Source organism: Labrus mixtus, chromosome 17 (assembly GCF_963584025.1).
Source record: "Labrus mixtus chromosome 17, fLabMix1.1, whole genome shotgun sequence".
Taxonomy (NCBI): Eukaryota; Metazoa; Chordata; class Actinopteri; order Labriformes; family Labridae; genus Labrus; species Labrus mixtus.
This window is the reverse complement of record NC_083628.1, coordinates 3,281,446-3,301,603: the sequence shown is the minus strand read 5'-3', so window position 1 is coordinate 3,301,603 and position 20,158 is coordinate 3,281,446. Positions and strand designations below refer to the sequence as shown.

The following is a 20,158-nucleotide window of genomic DNA, read 5'->3' as shown; positions in this document are numbered from 1 at the left end:
CACACACTCTGACCCTGACAAGTTTTACACAGCAGCTGAATAAAACATTTGAATTGAAAAGACTTTAAAATTTTAACACCAGTTATTATAAAACATGACTCAAGTATATAAACACAAATCAAATTAAAAAGCGGATAAAGAAACACCGCATGTTGCACTGAAGTAACACTTTAAATTCTGTGTGGTACAATTTCACATGGTTGATAAAAATCTGAGAGTTTTCTATGTTGTGGCTCATGAAGTTTCTGAAGTCAACAACCCATCATCAGTATTTAAAACTAATGCTGTTTTCACACATGTGCAAAACTCCTGAAAATGTCCTGAAATGTTCAGGGTGAGATGCATGTGTGAAAGCAAACAACAAAATGTTTCACTCTGAATTTACCGGGATTTCTTCCTGCCAGTCCTGAAGTAAAATTTGTGCGTGAAGTCGGGTTGTACTGATGTGAGAACGCTGCAGGAAATATTCAGGAAAATTTGCCGCAAGCGAGCCGGAGAGGGTGTTGACGTTTATATCCTGTGACTGGCTAACAACCATAGACTGTATGTATGTTTTCTGTTTGCCGGTATGTTCTTCTTCGCTCTTTTGCTAATATTAAGAATATGTTGAACTACTCATAGCATTGATACAAAGGCAATAATGTCTCATCATAGAGTCGGACTCATGTTTTTGCAGTGAAGATAAATTAAACAAACAAGTAAAAGACAATTTAAAAAGAAAGTTATTTTTGCTTTAAATTAATTCAAATGTATCTCAACCTACCATCCCAAAGTCTATTAACTCAGCATTTTAAGGAAACTTAGTTTTTAAAGTTCAAACAAATACTTTTGTATTAGACCATCAGCGTCCAGACCGGTGTACATTTTTGGTGACATTTAGACACATTTTTAAAACTTTTTATTCACAATATTTTCTCAATTTTTTTGTTGTTTTGTAGAATATATTTGTATTCTGTAGTTTTTGTCAAATGTTATGTATTTGCAATGCTTGTCTGCATTTGTATTGTGATTTTGTATTTGAAGTGTCTTACTCATACAATGCATGTTTCTGTATTTGGACAGCATTTCTGTATTTTTCAGTTTCTTGTATTTGTGTCAAATAGATTTGTTTTCAGATGTCGTGTGTGGTTGCAGTGCTTTCCGAGTTCATGGCACTTTTCTGTGTTCACCATATTAACTTGTGTTTGTTGTATTTGCAGTGCAAGCTTTATTCAAAGCAAAGTTCTGCACAGCATTCCTGTATCTTCTTTGAGTGGTTGTTTCACATTTCTGCATGTGCGTATTTTTTGGTTTTGCAAATGGTTCATTTCAGATTCTTTTTTAACCAGTTTTCTGTATTTTATGGCCTCTTCAGTATTTTATCTGACTGTCATTGTTTTGCCTGTATTTTCTTGTTCCTCCCGTGTTTGTTAGTGTCAATTTTCTGTTTGCATATAAGTTGACGCTGTGCATTTTTTGAATAATCATTCAACATGTTTAAGTCGCATGCTTGTGTTTTGACTTCTTGCAGGTTTTTTTCATTAAGCTGTGTCAGCCTGACTTCTCCTCACTAACCATAGCTCCTCCTGCATGATTAAAAAAAACAGTTTGCAACTACATTATAATTCACTTTTATTGTGTGTAAATATCTGTACAGTACACAGAGAAATGCATGGAAAAATAACAACAGCAAAACTGGAATTTCAAAGTTTGCAGGAATGTAAGAAATCAATGATCTTATATATCCAAGCCTGAAGCTTTTCAAGATTCCTGACGTCAGGAATGTGTCGAAATAAAAAGATTTAACTTCATAAAACGTTTTCAGTAAACTACAGGATGACAGTATTCTTAAGGAAAGAGTGACAATCATGCTAAAAACAACTTCAGAGTCTATTGACATTCTTTTTCACCGGATATTATAAAGATATCACTATTTAAAGTATACAGTAAACAAGGTTTGAAATATAAATATGACTCTAATATCACATTGACGAGGAGCTAATAATGACAGAAAAACTGTGCGGAGAATCCGGAGCATTTAAGAAAGCTTTGAGGCCAACTCTTTCAAAAAGAGAAGCAGAGAGGATCATTCAAACAGCAGATCATCTGATACAAAATGACTCGTGTCTGACAGAAAGAAAATGACGCGTGCATTTTGAAGAAATATAAATTATGGCGATATCTTGATCATATTTTCTCATTTGGAATGTGTGTCCGCTGCAACATGCAAATGCAAAACATCAGCGACTGCAAAAACATAAGTGTGAACTGATGAGTAAAGATTTAAAAATGGTCAAGTAAAAGCCTAATTACTCAATATGAATCGGCATCAACACCAACGGAAACAGGAGATAATTAATGGTTAATTATAGGATTTAACTGTACTGCAGCTGTTCCAGAAATCTTGTCAATTACCTAACAGCACGCAAGTGTTATATATCGCATGGTGCATGATCGACAGGCTCGTGTTTATTTCATTCAGAAGTTTTTTCATATGCCTGCATCACCTTTTAACAAGCTCAGAAAGCCCTTAGAAAGACAGGTGATGAACGGGGGAATAGAAAAGACAAAAACAGGAAGTTCTTACTTTCTGAGTCTCCTGTACAATTTGAAGTCCAGTTCAAATCAAATCCAGTTATAATTTCAAGAGAAGTACTTTTTAAGTTTTTTTCTTTAGGGGGTGAACAATCACAAAACACATTATTTGCATTTCAAGAAAGCTAGTCAATATGGTCAGAAAAAAAAGTTTAAAGCATATTTTTTTTCCTCAACATTTTGAGCTGATCGTGTTGATGATGTCACAGCATGAGTCTGAAAGGCGTATACATGCCTTTATATCTAGCGGCTAAGATGCCTGCAGTGGTCTGTCCACAGGGCTGTTAAAAACAAGCTTTTCAACAACGTCAGCATGCAGCGCTTCCCACGTTTTGAAATGTTTCCCTCCACATCCCCACTATCAAGTGGTGATCTGCGGTGTGTGGACTTTTTACATTTGCTAAATGTTGCCGAGTGCTGATGATGATTAATGTTGGGTCTTTGTCGATAATACAACAAAGAGTAAGATCTACTTCCTGCTCTTTTGTAAAGTGTCATGATAAAACATTTGTTATGAATTGGCGCTATACAAATAAAGATCGCTTGATTGATGGATGATGAGGATGTTTATCACAACGATTATCTTAAACCAAGCAGCTCCTGGAAAGTGTTAAAGCAAAGGCATTCGCTTCAGTTTTTAAAACTTGAGACGTCGCGCCTCAATCAGTGCATTTAGAGGACGGACGTACCAGCGCACCTCTCTCTCTCTCTGGCAAGATGAGGTTTAAAAATACCCCCTCCCCGCTCCCCCCCCTTATAACTTTATTTTAGAGTGTGACTTTGTTTTTGACACTTTGGTTTTCTTCTGAACGTTTGGACTTCTAAAGTTTAAAAAAACAAACAAAAAAACCCCTCAACTTCCTCCTCTTAGTTCGTCCTCATGTCTGGCCCTTATTCTGAAAGTTTGACTTTAATCCAAATCATGTCGACTCTTCCTGCTCTCCCATTCTAAAATCTGACCAAACTTTGGCCGTTCCTCAACGTTAACCACGTTGAAGAAACAATTCTTTTTTTGCTTCTGCAACATGCAGCTTGCGTTAGCATCGTTTCTGTGGTGCAGGCGTGTCATTTTAACACATACAGATTCTCACTTTAAAGCTGTAAGGTCCAAAAAAAAACTATTTGGAAACTGTGTTCATCTTACAAAATGAGCTAACTCATCCGACAATACGTACATGTGAGACTACAGAGGCAGACTGTATGGTAGCAGCAAAGGTTACTCTCTAGTGCCAGGTTCATTAGCTGAAAACAGAACTTCTACAGTCATATGGCAGAGTTGTGTTTGTGTGTTTTACTTCATTCTTGTTTATATTATTTACACAGCAGAGTTTTTTTTTTACAACAAGGCACTTTTTTTCTCCTGAGTATCCTGAGCACGATAACCGGTTATGAAACAAAAACCTCACTTCATTAAGGACGAATCTTGAAGTTGTGTTTGTACATGATTGAGATTGTAAGACTAAAAATAATGTGTATGAAAGGGGAAGGGAAGGATTAACCGGGAGGTACTCGGGGTTCGATCTTCAGCGAGAGCTCATAGAGGGTGTCTTCATCCATCACTAGAGTTTTATCCAGGAGGAACTGAGTCACCTGGCGGGGGGGGGGGGGGGGGGGGGGGGGGAGGGGAGGAGGGACACAGAAGACAAGGTGGTGAGTGATTGTAGTTAAGACGCTTGATTTTGCAAGAATTGATAAAACGGTTGAATCAGTGGAGTCACCTTGGGTTGGTGCTCTATCCTGTAAGGTGCTTGCTGAAACTGACGAATCTCCCGAATGATGTGAGAAATCTGAGAGAGAAGAGACAAATCAGACAAATGGAGTGTAAGTCAGGGTGTGTCCAAGCAGGAAGACTTTTTTTGATTCTCACACACAGTCATTCTTTTTCCTTCATTTAGATTAGCCACTTCCTCTGTCTCCCTGCTCTGGTCATCAGCTGATTAAAGTCTTTATATGTGATTTTTCATACTTAAATATAATATAAATCAAGTATCTCCTCTGAAAATAACTCTGTGAGTCATGACTGTCTACAATGGGTGTAACACCCGAGTCCCACTGTCTGTGATGTTTTCAGAGTTTTCAGAGTCCTATCTTCACTTTGTTTACATCGCCTGGACGGCCGGCTGACTCCTCCCCTCGTGTATAAAAGTTGTTTAATTGAGGGACTAGAGAAAAGAAGAATAACATACTGTACTCACTGCTTAACTGTGTTTCTAGATCACGCTCATTTCAGGTAAATTTACATGCAGTGTGAAGATACGAGCATAATAAAGATCGCTAGCATTAGCATGCTAACACAACAATGCAGCGCGAGTTGTTTTGGTTTCATGCTGGTGCTCAAGGGCGACATCTGCTGGATCAAAAAAATTGCATATAAAGCCTTTACTCTTTTAGTAATAATCCAACCAGATTCTGCCGCAACCTCATTCAACCGATCATCCTGCTGCGGTCAAATTTTAAAATCTGTCCTTTCTCTTCTGCAGTCAGGCGATCACTGCGACCCTCCTCCGCCTCGGTCAGCTCCATCCCAGCACCACCACCAGTGTCTAGACTCCATCAGGGGGGTATCTTATCCTGCTGTCGGCCTCGCTACCCCTCTGGCAATTAGACTCCTTCATGACTCCTTCTCTCAAAGTCATTGAATATCTATCGTTTCCTAAACTGTTAAATCAATAATCGTCCACTCTTAATTAAGTCTCTCCTGATTGAAATGACTGTTAGCTAAGCCTGTGAAACCATGGTAACCCCCCCCTCACATGGAGAAATGTCATTACCATCCTCATCTTGGAGAAGTTAACCAGGCCCTCCTCTGTGAAGTTCGGCGTCCCCTCCTCAATGAAGGCCAGGTCTGTGAGGTACATGCCCAGGTACGGGACACACGGAGGGTTACAGCTGCATGGACATGGAGCAGATATAAGACCGTTTGTAACGACATTCAGAGCTTTATTTGTTTCTCTGTTAAGGAGCAGTGTTTACTTTTTCAGAGTCTCTCGCAGGTTCTTGAACCTCCCTTCTGATGACACCGTCTTCTGCAGCCGGTCCATCAGAGACTTTGTCTTAAAAAATAAAAATAAACAAAGGACAAATATTAAAAAAAGGTTTCACGCAGAGATTCTTCTCACAACCGGTTGATCCGACTCCGACCTGTTTGCAGACTTTTGCCCACGTCTTCTTCAGCCTGAAGATGGCGCTGCGATTGAGAGCGGACGTGATCTCCAGCACGCCGTTGTAGTTGTTGAGGCAGCGGCAGATGTCGGCCACAGCGAGCCACTTCTCAATGGAGCTGGCTCTGGAGCCCACGTCAGTGTGAGTCATTATCTGAGACGCCACCAGGTTACTCATCTGTAGAGGGAGAAGAAGAAGTGACTTTAAAGGTCTTTTTTTACCTTGTCGGACATTAACCTCCACTCAGCGCCTGACTCACAAAAGGATTTTATGTTTTTTGTTCCACCGGGTCAAAAAGACACAGCCAAATTCACAAAACACATGCAGGGGGTTGAATGCTCCCCTAAGAGAGCAAACAGCGTCTCTGTGCTCTATATATAATTTAAAAAGAATAAGCATTAAAAATAATAAGCAGACCATAACGGATGGATGGATGTGCTCTGAAAGTCACATAGTAATCTTTTAAAGGGGACATATTATGAAAAATCCACTTGTACAGTGTTTTTGAACATTTATTTGGGTAACCTGAGTGTCTACCGACCCACAACATGTGAAATAAACCCATCCAGTCCTTTGTTTGTGGTCTGCATAAGTCTTACAACACAGAGAAAAATGCTCCATTTTAAATGTGCTCTCCTTGTGATGTCACAGTGGGATTCTGGTAAAAAAAAAATCCCCTCCCCTCCCCTGGTATCTCCACCCATGGACTCCACCCCCAGCCTAGAACAAAACTTTTGTGCAGGTCCGACATTTTTATTCTCTCTACAGAGGAGTGATGTCTACGGGGAAAACTCAGGAGGGGCTCATTGCATTTAAAGAGACACACACACCAAAACGGAGCGTTCTGAGAGAGCTGGTTTATACAGGGTCACAAACCTCCTCTGGTGCTTGATTCATGTTATATTTTGACCAAAGCACAGCACAGATGTTTCATTTAGACCACAGGGGGACTGTTTGAAAAGGTGGAGGAGGGGGATTATATGTCCTCTTTAAAGAATGAAGCTAAGAAGATTTAGATGTTGCCATGGAATGCAATAATTATATAATGTTAGCAGTTAAAGTAGAAATGATGAGTGGAGATGGAAAGGGTGAATAAAGGCTGTTAGTTCTTTCTATACCACCCGTGTGTAAGTCAGTGCCCCAGTTTGGTCTGGTCCCGCCCCTCCAGCTGGTTCAATGTGTTTAAGACTCTGGGAAATAAAGACCATATAGATTCTTACATCATTAAAATGTTGGCTGGTCTTCATGATGTACGGAGTCCTCTCTGTCTTATCCACCTTCATCCAGCCCTGACCCAGGAACTCCCTGCAGGATCACACACACACCCAGCTGAGTGACCCAGTATAATAACAACACATACAATACATGCTCCAGATATACACAAATCAAGTACAACCTACAGGTTTTAAATATCATACAATGTCTCTTAACTTTTTTTAAAAACATTGATACATAGTAGAGTCAGACCGATAAATCAGCCAGTTGATATAATCGGCCGATATTAGCTCATCCAGTGATCCACTATTGGTATCGGCTACTTTTATCACAGATATGCGCAGATATTTCTCGATTTATTCCCCGGTCAAAAAGCATTTTATTAGAGTTTCTTTGTATTACATTAGCAGTTCTCTTTCACCAGCAGAGGGCGCTATGTGGATTACGAGTGTAAAGCGGTGATGCACGTTCATGCATCCATCTATCTTCATTCTATATTTTTGTGTTTGATAACTGCACATATCTTAATCTATCTCTACATATCTAAGATAGATCTTTGAAAGATATCGGCCAATATATCGGTATCAGATTTCCTTCTATTTCTAAAATCAGTATCGGACCCAGAAATCCCATATCGGTCGGGCCCTAATATGTAGGTTACTGAAAATGAAGTTTGTGTTCAGCTGACTTACACTTGAATTTAATCAAATTAAACCAACTGAAAACATAAAAACAATCTTTAAACAGTTACTTGAGGGTGACATAATTCAATCTCCAAAAGTAAATATTTGGAGATAGCAGACGCGAGAAAGAAAATGCAAAATGCAGATCCATCCAAACGTCTATTCTCCTCTTTGTGTCTTTGTACCTGGTGCTGTGTTTGCAGTGTGGGGGCGTGTGATATTGTGCTTCATGTTGTACTCACTCATAAGGGATACTCCTGAACACGATGTGATCCAGCAGAGTGATCTGTTCGGCCAGCTCCATCGCCGACAGAGACTCGAAACACTCGGGCTTTGGACTCTCCGCCTGCAAACACAAACGCTCTGAAATTAATCTTTGAACTGTCCAAAAAAAGAAAATCTGTGTAGAAGAAGTACACTACCACACACAATACCACATTAGAAGCTAACGCTACATATCGGGAAGTTATTCTGACATTTTCTCTTTTTTAAATAAATGGTTTAGGAGCTCTGTGTGGGTCCTCTCTTTGGGGGGGGGGATGATGAAAACAGTTCATGTGTTTGTCGCTTTAGTGAAAAAAGTGATCTAATGAGTAAAGTAGATCTATAGCAGTTTAATGATCCATCAGGGACGTCTGGTAGCCTAGTGGGTAGTGTGTGCGCTCCATGTGCAGAGGCTGTAGTCCTCCAAGCGGACGGCACAGGTTCAAATCTGTGGCTCTCTCTCTCCCTGATTTCTGACTCTCCCCACTGTAATATCTACCTATTGGGTACATATTGTCCTTGAATCCATTTCTTTTTTTGCTCTTCATTTGCAACGAATAATTTCACATATTCTGAACTTTTCTCGTACACTATTGTTTCAACATTTTTCAGTTAATTTATGTCGCTATATAATGACGTTCTTCCATGACCTTTGCACCCTGACGAAGGCTCTGATGAGCTAAAACTTCATCTATAGCCATGAACTAATAAAGGCCTTTTTTCTTTTTGTAAAACAACAGAGTGCCTTGGATATCTATTTGTGTTTACCTTCTAGTGTTGTAAGTACTCGAAATTAGTCTTGTACTAATTTCTCAAGACCACTTTCTGGAGGTCTCGTCTTGGAATCTGAAGCATTTTTACTCGGTCTTGTCTCGGTCTCAGACTGGGTGGACTCTAGATTTTGAAATCAAGACCGGTCAAGGCCACCATTAAGGCTGTTTTTCCACATAATTACTTTAATTAGAAGGAAAATGCGTCTTTCTAAAAGAACAAATAACTTCCTTGTGCTACGGTCTAAGTGAGTGACAAGCCCCCTGCACACAAGTTCATTTTTTGGATGATTTTTCTTGGTCTTGACTCGGTCCCAATCCCTAAATGTCTTGGTCTTGTCTCGGAGCACTTTGGTCTCTGGAACGTCCTGGTCCTGGTTAGTGTGGTCTTGACTACAAAAACTTTTGCTTGCTATATTCTTCAGATAACTTTTTTCCAGTCAAGTGACCAACACATCGTCTGTTTTCATATCGGGAAGTTAAACCATGACTAGGATGTGAGAAAGACACTAACGGTACAGCTGCTGGTTTTTCTGTAACTGAGACGAGCTCTAAATCAAATGTTCTTCTTACCACGATGAAGTGCAGTAGGGGACAGCTTTTCTGGAGATAGATTAGTTCAACAACGTCTTAAAAAAAGTACTCTTTGATAAACTTTCTGCATCTGAATGAGTCCTGCAATTAAAGTTTTTATGGTAGTTTATAACAGCGAATAATACAAACCATCTGTAAAATGTCCTCAATCTTCAGCTGAGCGTCGTCTTGTTCGTCTTGAGAAAGGGCACTGCAGAGAAAACACTCGTTTGTGAACAATTCTAGAAGTTGTCAGGAGTGAATCAGTGGACGGCGCTTTAGACGGATGCTCTCGTGTGTGGGCTTTTCACCTTAATATGTTGGTGGTGGCTTTCCTCTCCTGGGGCAGCAGGTCTGGATCTCGCAGCACCTCCTCCAGGAGACACATCACTCCCATTTTTAGATCACTGTTCATGTCAAAGTCCTGGTGGAGGAACACATTTTTACAAGATTACAGCTGACACACAGTTAGGGATCATATTTGTTTTTTTATTGCAGCATGTTTTCAGGAAAGAGTGACTCGAGTCGACAAGTCAGGTCAGGTCGTTTTTCTTGATGAAATCCATGATATGATGAATCAAAGACATTTGACTTGAGTTCATATTGGGGATTAGTTTGTTCAATTTAAAACATTTTCTTTTTAACTGTTATAATAAATCTACAACACTTTTCTCTCATCATGTCCACAGTTTGAGAGAAGGCAGTTTACAGGGAAAGGACGCCCTCTAGAGGACGTCATAAACATGGAGTCATGTGTGACAGGCACTTTATGTTTGGCTCTGCGGCACCAGCTGAAAATCTGCTCGACAAAAACAGAATTGTATGAATAAAAAATCTTAATGAAAAATGGAAAATTAAGGGAAAGGTCCTGATTTCAAAACTGTTGAGAGCTTTAAAAAAAAGAGCATGTTTCATTCATTTATGTTGCATGTTTTCAAATTGATCTTTTCATAGATTTCTACAGAGACATAAAAAATCTAATTCTTTTTAAATCATACAAGCTGCTCATGATTTTAGTGTTTGTTTGGTCTAAACAGCATCTACATATCAGAGCTTACAGAATCTGTTATAGCCCACACGCAACAACATCTGTGTTCATTGATATGAAAAAATAACAACAACTAAATGTTCACTTTTCAGGCCTCTACATTCAGGTTACTGAAATAGCTTCTTATATAATCTTAAATGAAAGTGATAGTCCTTTTAGTGTCCTGGGGAGGCTGCTGACCTTTCTGCATGCTTCCTGGGTGGGAGAAAAGACACGCAGAGCAAAGAGCACCTTCATCAGGGGGAAACAGTGACAGGAGAGGACACCCATGGGAGGGGGGGGGGGGGATGAAAACAAACAACAACAGGCTCTTAAAGGTTAACCCAAAGTGTCATGGTTCAAGTTTTTATGTAAACTGTAGGTAATGGCTTTTTGACAAACATTGAATAATATCTGGAGAGATGTAAACTCTGCCGTGTCATTGTGCAGCTTCTTGCTCGATCACGCTCTTTTTTCTTTCCTGAGCTTCATCAGTCACCGTCCTCTTCCGTATATTAGCGACGGTCTAACTAGCTTCTTTTTAAAACTGGAGGCTGTTGTGTGAAATAGGCGCCGTAAAGCTGCATGCATTTCTTCCGAGATGACTCCCGGCTGGCTGCCAAGTTACATAGTGCAGTAAACGGGCAACTGGGCAGCTCTGGGGTCATGGAAGAGACGCCATTCTTACTGTTGAAAGTTATTGTGCTTTTAAACCGAAGTTTGAAACTACTATTTTAAGGTGTAAAAGTAACATATTGTTGATTTGAACGTCCTGCATGCAGGAAAACTTGGTGTCCCATCACATGCAAAACGTTCCTGTTTTATTCAATCCTGCAACCCAGTCAGCCTGAGAGCATGTTTGTCTGAGTCACTTCTAATTGAGTTATAGAAGAACTCAGAGATGTACATTTTGCAGGTCGTTGACTCACCTGCGAGTGCTTGGAAACCCAGTGTCGCAGCACGTTGAGGACTCTGTTGGTAGCAGCTCTCCTGATGATGAACTCTTTGTCACAGACTTTGTCAGAGTTGAAACCTACGAGAAAACAAACGAAAGACGTAAAACTAAGACTTCACGAGGAGTCTGAGCATCAAAAAATCCATTAGTCCTTAGCGGTGCGTCTTTTGGCTTGGCATGCTCACCCTGCGAGCTGCTGTGGCCCGCGGCAGCTGTGGCGATTGCAAACGCCGAAGCGGGCGACATGGCGCAACGAGAGTTCTCCCCCGCTGTGACTGCGGAGGAACAACGGGAAGAATGAAAATCAGGAGAAAACAGCAGCAAATGCAAGCTCTGTTGTGTGTCATGTGTGTATCTGTGTGTGCATGTACCTCCTGACGTTCTATAGCGGAGGTGTCTCGGTGTAGAAGGCGAGCGGCAGGGAGACATGTCGCCTGCCTCCGTGCTGGCTGGAGATTCAGGGATAAATTTGTCCAGAGACACTGACTCCAGGACGGCTTTTAGAAAGACAGAAAACGAAGATTCAAATCTCAAACATGTGCATCGTGGTTCATTCTTTACTCGATGAGCAAGAGAACTCTTCTTTATATCAGCACAACATGCATTGTTAAATTAACTGCTTCAACTGAAGATATTCTACAATTCTACGATTCACTTAGCAGACACTTTTATCCAAAGCGACGTACATCAGAGAGTAAGAACAACACAAGCAAGGATCTAGAAAAAAGGGAACAATGTGAGTAAGAGCAAACGATCAGCTTTGAGTCTGATTGGACACACAGGTGCTGACAGGAAGTGACCAGAGGCAAAGCACAACATTGAGGGCAGTTCTTGAGAGCTCTGATCAGTATAGAAACCATCTTATAAGTCTTATAAGATATTTAACACAAACACTGATTGGACATCTGCAAAAATGCGACTGAATTCCCTTGAAATAAAAAATCACTCATTGCAAAAAAATGTACCATGAGACTGGTTTACTATCCAAAATGCAACAGTTACATTATTATTACTTATTACTCACTTTAATGCTAACTCACAATTATTTAAATCGCACCTTAATGTTTGCACTGACTGTTATTTAATGTCTGTTTTTTTGATAAGTTTCTTCTTTTTAAACATTGCTAAAAAAATGTGATTCATCTAGGGGAATTCTTTAAAAAAAAATTCAGGTTAATATATATGTATGGGAGGGGGGGCGTCGGTTTTGTGGTTTAATTTGTAACAAATGTTTCATGTCATGTACGTCTTTGTAACCTGCTACTGGATGCTTTGAATTTCCCTCAGGATCAATAAAGTATCCATCTATCTATCTATCTATGCAGTAATGTAAAAGCAGGGTTTTACTGATGTAGTTGGTTTGAGATGATTTGATCATTTTCATCAAAGAGCTGTTTTTTTTGTGAGAAATCTTGCAAAAAAAAAAAAAAGACTAGAAGTGATCTAAAAATACTTTGCATGAATCAAACATGAATCTACCCTTTGAATGAGCCTGCATAACAGACTGGCTGTTGTTTTGTGTGTATCTTTGGCCTGCTGGCTCCCCAGGCTGTTTTGTATTTTGGGTCTTATTGGAGTGCTTCCAAATTCATTCAGTCAATATGTCTCTGTCTGCTATGTAAGAACTCCATTTATCTTTTCATTCCTTTTTTTTTCTTTTCTCCTCTGCAGTTTGTTGTCAGAGGTTTTTTTTTTCCGGTGACCCTGAGAGGCTCTGCTGCTGTTTTCATAGTGAACAAGCTGTCGGCTGGAGCCAGATGGTGATCTAAGAGCACGATGATGATTCCTCCGTTGGGTAACGCTGACCCATTTATGTCTCTTTCTCCCCTCGTCTGTTTTGGGGATGGCAGGACACTGTCAGGGATGTGTCAGATTATAGTGCAAAAAAAAAAGTTGAATAAATCAGATTTAAAAGGCCGTGTCGAGGCTTCAAATGAGCAACCTAAACTCTGCATGTACCTGTTTTTAAAACCTGAGTTTGCAAACACTGAAGGTGTGTGTGTGTGTGTGTGTGTGTGTGTGTGTGTGTGTGTGTGTGTGTGTGTGTGTGTGTGTGTGTGTGTGTGTGTGTGTGTGTGTGAATCATGTGCCTCTGTGTTCCAGCTTCATACCCCTGCGGATGCTTCGCCTCAGCTTCCCGCAGAAGGCGTCGAGGCGAGGCAGCTCCCCGCTGACGTCCTCCGCCGCGGCGGGGCTCAGCTCGGGGGAGCTGGGACCGCGGCTCAGGTCCAGAGGGGCCTTCGTGGGGACGGGGGGCGGCGAGGACACCCCAGAGGCCTGCGGGAGGCTCGGGGAGCGCTTGGCGGTGGGCGGAGGAGAGAAGAAGCCAGAAGAGGGCCTGCCGGAGCCGGGAGGAGGGGAGGAGATGGAGGGGCAGTAGCTGGAGGTGGGGGAGTTGGCTGCGGAGGAGGTGGGGGTGGTCGAGAGGTCCATGACTTTCGAGCTGACGGGCGAGCTCAGGGAGAGCTTGCGGGAGTGGACGGGGGAGGAGGTGCGAGAGGGGATCGAGAGGGGAGGAGGAGAGGAGAACTTGCGACACAGGCGAGGGGATTTGTTGTTCAATGGGTCGGTCGCCCACGAGCCCTGGTTGGTGGCAAAGAAGAGCTCCAGAGACCTGAGAGAAGAAGAAGAAGAAGAGGAGGAAGAAGAGGAAGAGGAGTGTTACTGCTGATCTGTGACCGACCCCCCTGTGGTTAAAAAGTGAAGTCCTGCTTTGTGTGTTTACTTTGACTGGTCCAGAGCCAGCTGTGTGATCTTCAGAGTGTAGTCGGGACAGAGGGACATGATGGACAGACGGTCACATGAATGTTGCTCGATCCTGGGACAGTGACAGACAAGAGGAGGGGGAGGAGGAGGAGGAGGAGGAGGAGTGTATGACAGGATGATAGATGATGAAGGAGAATGACAAGAACAAAATGAGATGAAAGATGAGTGAATTAACTGCAGGCAGACAAATGAGAGGAGAAGGAAGATGATGCATGAATGTGTGCAAACGAGATTCCAGTAATTTAATCCTGCGCCGTATTCATTAAAAAAAATTGGGGTCTAATTGACTGTAAGGTCAAAAACATTTGGGATTAAAACCAGTCGCTGTTTCAGCCTGCAGTTGTGAAGCAGGCTTTAATGGCTGCAACAAAATCTTTTGGGAGAAATATACCCGATCAAAGTGCGGTTGCTGGCCTTGATCGCTTTGTTTGTTTGTTTGTATTACTGAGAGACTTTGGTCTAAAATCGATGGTTAAAACCAGAGAAATTATCTGAGTAACAAACAATAACACAAAACAAACATACAAAGAAGAAGAGAAACTTCTGAGTTCTGCAAAGTTAAACTACAAAGAAATGGATGTTTACGTTCGGTATCTCTGTATGGGATCGATTTTTTTAATCCATCCTTCAATCCATCCATCCATCCATCCATCCTTCCATCCATCCATCCATCAATCCTTCCATAAATCCATCCATCAATCCATCCATCCATCCATCCTTCCATCCATCCATCCATCCATCCATCCTTCCATCCATCCATCCATCAATCCTTCCATAAATCCATCCATCCATCAATCCTTCCATAAATCCATCCATCAATCCATCCATCCATCCATCCTTCCATCCATCCATCCATCCATCCATCAATCCTTCCATAAATCCATCCATCCATCCTTCCAGCCTTCCATCCATCCTTCCATCCATCCATCCATAAATCCATCCATCCATCCTTCCAGCCTTCCATCCATCCTTCCATCCATCCTTCCATCCATCCATCCATCCTTCCAGCCTTCCATCCATCCTTCCATCCATCCTTCCATCCATCCATCCTTCCTTCCTTCTATCCATCCATCCATCCATCCTTCCGTCCATCCATCCTTCCTTCCTTCCTTCCATCCATCCATCCATCCTTCCTTCCATCCTTCCATCCATCCATCCTTCCATCATCCATCCTTCCATCCTTCCATCCATCCATCCTTCCATCCATCCATCCATCCATCCATCCTTCCATCCAACCATCAATCCATCCATCCATCCATCCTTCCATCCATCCATCCATCCATCCTTCCATCCATCCATCCTTCCATCCATCCATCCTTCCATCCATCCATCCTTCCATCCATCCATCAATCCATCCATCCATCCTTCCATCCATCCATCCTTCCATCAATCCATCCATCCATCCTTCCATCCATCCTTCCATCAATCCATCCATCCTCCTTCCATCCATCCTTCCATCCATCCATCCTCCTTCCATCCATCCTTCCATCCATCCTTCCATCAATCCATCCATCCTTCCATCCATCCTTCCATCAATCCATCCATCCTTCCATCAATCCATCCATCCATCCTTCCATCAATCCATCCATCCTTCCATCAATCCATCCATCCATCCTTCCATCCATCCTTCCATCAATCCATCCATCCTCCTTCCATCCATCCTTCCATCCATCCATCCTCCTTCCATCCATCCTTCCATCCATCCTTCCATCAATCCATCCATCCTTCCATCCATCCTTCCATCAATCCATCCATCCTTCCATCCATCCTAGGAGAAGAGAAACTTCTGAGTTCTGCAAAGTTAAACTACAAAGAAATGGATGTTTCCGTTCTGTATCTCTGTATGGGATCGATTTTTGTAGTTGTTGTCGGACAGTCTCAGTCAGTTATTGACAGAAATCAAACATTTTAATGGACGTACTTTGATCAGCTGCATCTGCCTGCAGTGATTACAAACCATTAGAGTCTATTTCATCTTGTCGGCTTAGGCAATCGACTGGAGCAAATCCAAAACATTTTAGTTATTAGATAATAAAACACGTTTAAATAGGGTAGGGTTAGGGTTATGTTGACTCAATGCTTGAGAGCAGTGATGTTTACCTGACAGGTATGGACGTAAACGGCTTCTTGTAGATGTCTGCCAGCTTGTCGATGACCACGGCGGCTGTGGTGAAGATCCTGTACGTGTGGAGGAACGTGTTCAGGAAGTCTATGGAGAGGAACCTCAGGTCGGTGAGGCGCTCCAGGAGCCGCTCCACGCTGGCGTATCGGATCTGAGGGACTTTGCAGGAGTTGAGCGTCTTGCTGAAGCAAATGTCGACGTCGTCTTTGTGCAGACGAGCGTCCGACCTGAGGGGAAGAATTAAACATGTTAATGTCAAAACACTATGACCTGGATTCAGCTGGCATGCTGTTATCTCCTCTGCTGAGTTTTTTTCTTACTTGATCATGTGCGGCACCGAAACTTTGGAGTTCTCCTCGAACACGCTGGTCATCAGGCCGTTACAGCGGATATTATCGATGCACTGAAACACACGGCAGTGACTCATTCTCCCTCATTAAATGACAAATTATCCCCACACTATCTTTGATTCAAAAGCTTTGGCACGGTGAGGCTCACCTGGCTGATGTCGCTGGTCCACGCTGCTTTCTCCTGACGTGAAGGAGCCAAGAGAACGACGGAGAAGGACTGACCGTCAGGAGACTCCACCACGATTTTAAACTGCAGATGGTTGAACCCCTGACCCGCAGCGTTGTCTGTAAAGTCAAACACACGTTGAATGCAAATGTTGGTGTAAAGGTTTTCAAAAGTGTTGATACTTTCAAAACAATATAATCTGTCAAATAATCCATGTTATCAAAAAGTACCAAAACTGATGCAGAACTTGAGTCTTTTTTTTTTTACTCAGAGCTGCTTCGAGTACATCCATCTATTCACCCATACTTCCATCCATCCATCCATCCTTCCATCCATCCATCTATTCACCCATACTTCCATCCATCCATCCATCCATCCATCTATTCACCCATACTTCCATCCATCCATCCTTCATCCATCCATCCATCCATCCATCTATTCACCCATACTTCCATCCATCCATCCTTCATCCATCCTTCCATCCATCTATTCACCCATACTTCCATCCATCCATCCATCATCCATCCATCCATCCATCCTTCCTTCCATCCATCCTTCCAACCATCCATCCTTCCATCCATCTATTCACCCATCCATCCTTCCATCCATCCATCCATCCATCCATACTTCCTTCCATCCATCCTTCCAACCATCCATCCATCCATCCATCCATCCACCGATGGTTCCTCCCAACCATCCTTCTTTCCATCCATCATTCCATCCACCGTTCCTTCCATCCGTCCATCCTTCTATCCATCCATCCACTGTTCCTTCCATCCATCCATCCATTCTTCCATTCATCCATCCTTCCATCCATCCACCGTTCCTTCCATCCGTCCATCCTTCTATCCATCCATCCACTGTTCCTTCCATCCATCCATCCATTCTTCCATTCATCCATCCTTCCATCCATCCACCGTTCCTTCCATCCGTCCATCCTTCTATCCATCCATCCACTGTTCCTTCCATCCATCCATCCATTCTTCCATTCATCCATCCTTCCATCCATCCACCGTTCCTTCCATCCGTCCATCCTTCTATCCATCCATCCACTGTTCCTTCCATCCATCCATCCATTCTTCCATTCATCCATCCTTCCATCCATCCACCGTTCCTTCCATCCGTCCATCCTTCTATCCATCCATTCACTGTTCCTTCCATCCATCCATCCATTCTTCCATTCATCCATCCTTCCATCCATCCACCGTTCCTTCCATCCGTCCATCCTTCTATCCATCCATCCACTGTTCCTTCCATCCATCCATCCATTCTTCCATTCATCCATCCTTCCATCCATCCACCGTTCCTTCCATCCGTCCATCCTTCTATCCATCCATCCACTGTTCCTTCCTTCCATCCATCCATCCTTCCATCAAAGCGTGGTTACCATATTTGTGCAACTTATACAAAAATGATTAAAACAAGAATATAGACTCATTCTTAGGACTTCTTTATTTGTTGCCATGGTATCGAAACGTGTTGATATGGAAATTCTTGTATTTTGACATCCCTAACTGGTGTGAAGTATCAAATCCATCAGGGTTACATATGAGCAGACGTTTAAATACTCACAGTCTTCATCACTGATATCCAGCTCTTCAATCAGAGTGCACTCAATCAGAGACAACGTTCCTCCTTGCTGTTCGGGAAGAAAAACAAGAAAATTCCTCTTTTATTTTAGACTTTTTTACTTCAAAGTTTGTTGTTCAATTTTGGGGGCTGATTTCAGTAACATCTCTCCTGTTAATGGGACGTGTGTTAACAGCTGAGGCTGACCTTGAGCAGGTGAAGCTTTCCTCCGGATGTTCGGGTGCAGATGAGGAAGTGTTTGGTGAACAGGAAACACTGTCGCTCTCCCTCTTTCCTGAGTGAGAGGGAGCCCAGCCGGACCTTACTGAGCACGCCCCGCTCGCTGCTGGACGGCAGCTGGATCAGAGAGCCTGCAGGACCAACAGTCAAGAGTCAGGGAAAATAACGTAAAAAAAGTCTCTTATAGGGCTTTCACACCTGCAGAAAAGTCCTGGAAAATCCCTGATATTTCCAGGAGGAGCTGTATGTGTGAACGCACATTTTACACTCTGACTCTGGTGCACAATGCATAGACTGTCTGCACGTGATCTCCGTTCATGTAATTAAACTGCTCCATTTTTTCTGTTCTACAGTTTGTTCTCTGCACTATTGTTCAGTGTTCAGAGTGCATATGTGAAAACAGCTTTAGAGAGAGAGTCTAAGGAAAGCTCACCTTGTCTGACAAAAGTCTGACTGGTGTCTAAGAGGATGTCACAGCCTTCAACGATCATCCTCTCTATGGCGAGGTTCTTCCTGATGTTCTCTGTGTCGCTCACTTCATCGTGCATCATCCTACCAACAGGAACAATCATCATTAGCAACATTATGACCATCTATTGCTTTACATGTCTATTAAATTAGCAGAGTCTCACTTTGAAAGCTCTTCCAGTTTGGATTTGGCAAATTCCAGACTCTTTCTCTCCACGTGTTCATGAGGTGTGTGAGCCAGCAGCTCATGGAGGGTGATGATGTACCGCGGGATCTTAAAATACAGATGAAAACACGCTCTATATCTGGTAATTCATCAAGCTATCAAGAGTGTTTTTTATCATGTTTGCGTAAGGTGTGCATATTGTACCTGGAACATGGGATAGGTGAGGAAGGTCTCCAGCATGCGGCCCTCGCAGGCAGCATTGGACTCGTACTGTTTGAGCAGTTTGTCAAAGTCTCGGTTCTGTTTGCAGTTTGCCAGAACCTGCAGACTGTACTGGTGGTTCCTCACAAACTCCTGGTAGATGTTCAACATGGGTAGAAGGATGTCAAACAGGTCCGCTGGGTGAAAAGAGAAAACACATCACATATACTCATACATGTACAGAGAACCAGAGGGGACAAAAAGAGAAAATAATATGTGTAAAGGCTAAAATTAACAACATTTAATGCCTGAAATGAAATAATGTCATGTATGCAAAATATGGATATGTCTCCATGTTTTTGAGATCAAGCACGGCTAAACTGCTTTAAGTAAAAATATAAAAAGTGGAAATGTAGAACATTTAAAGCTGGGCAGCTTTTGTACACTTTTTCTTTGTCTAAATGAAAACGTTTTTGTTTCTTGCTCGAGCAGATTGCTTCAACCAGCAGCAACCAAAAAGCTGTATGGCTACAATGTAAACCTTTGTGGCAATTTTTCAACAACTAAAACGTGTAAACTAATAGATTTGTTTTTTCACTGGACACACTCAGATTATTATTCTAAGTGTCTGACATCATATCAGAAAGGATCCCTACAGAGACAGACTTTTTTTTAAACCAGAACCTCTCTTAAAAATCTCAGGATTTGCAGGTCTAAACCTTCCTTGACTGGGATTTTTTTCAGTCATTACAGCCCAGTTTCTAACTGCTAAAGTGATTAACTGGAACTATTTCTACAGTGTTCGTAGCCATTGAGGCCTCAAAAAATGTTTTAAGAAATAGAAGGTCCCAGGTTTGTAAAAGTACCAGAAGGCTTCTCTCAGTTGT

General features: G+C 42.1%; 1 protein-coding gene and 1 long non-coding RNA gene across 5 annotated transcripts in view; one reads left to right on the top strand and one right to left on the bottom strand.

Annotated features, from left to right (window-relative positions):
• The first annotated feature begins 3,359 nt into the window (after positions 1–3,359).
• LOC132991831 (uncharacterized) lies at positions 3,360–3,750 on the top strand. The gene is made up of 2 exons (XR_009676271.1): positions 3,360–3,498; positions 3,573–3,750. It is a non-coding gene; the product is annotated as an uncharacterized LOC132991831 (long non-coding RNA).
• Positions 3,582–20,158, bottom strand: part of rasgrf2a (Ras protein-specific guanine nucleotide-releasing factor 2a) — a 40,136-nt gene continuing 23,559 nt past the window's right edge. Inside the window, exons 7-29 of one of the 4 annotated variants that reach the window (XM_061060702.1) lie at positions 19,275–19,468; positions 19,069–19,178; positions 18,870–18,988; positions 18,404–18,567; positions 18,200–18,266; positions 16,610–16,746; positions 16,432–16,514; positions 16,090–16,338; positions 13,949–14,041; positions 13,335–13,837; positions 11,595–11,720; positions 11,409–11,498; positions 11,198–11,301; positions 9,553–9,665; positions 9,392–9,452; positions 9,242–9,271; positions 7,877–7,980; positions 6,957–7,041; positions 5,716–5,913; positions 5,548–5,627; positions 5,346–5,463; positions 4,293–4,361; positions 3,582–4,164 (exon numbers count right to left, since the gene is read on the bottom strand). In XM_061060702.1, the coding sequence (XP_060916685.1) occupies positions 4,069–4,164; positions 4,293–4,361; positions 5,346–5,463; positions 5,548–5,627; positions 5,716–5,913; positions 6,957–7,041; positions 7,877–7,980; positions 9,242–9,271; positions 9,392–9,452; positions 9,553–9,665; positions 11,198–11,301; positions 11,409–11,498; positions 11,595–11,720; positions 13,335–13,837; positions 13,949–14,041; positions 16,090–16,338; positions 16,432–16,514; positions 16,610–16,746; positions 18,200–18,266; positions 18,404–18,567; positions 18,870–18,988; positions 19,069–19,178; positions 19,275–19,468 (2,993 nt within the window). In that variant the 3' untranslated portion in view covers positions 3,582–4,068. The remainder of the gene's footprint in view (positions 4,165–4,292; positions 4,362–5,345; positions 5,464–5,547; positions 5,628–5,715; positions 5,914–6,956; positions 7,042–7,876; positions 7,981–9,241; positions 9,272–9,391; positions 9,453–9,552; positions 9,666–11,197; positions 11,302–11,408; positions 11,499–11,594; positions 11,721–13,334; positions 13,838–13,948; positions 14,042–16,089; positions 16,339–16,431; positions 16,515–16,609; positions 16,747–18,199; positions 18,267–18,403; positions 18,568–18,869; positions 18,989–19,068; positions 19,179–19,274; positions 19,469–20,158) is intronic. The other 3 variants (XM_061060704.1, XM_061060703.1, XM_061060705.1) reach the window with 3 other exon arrangements.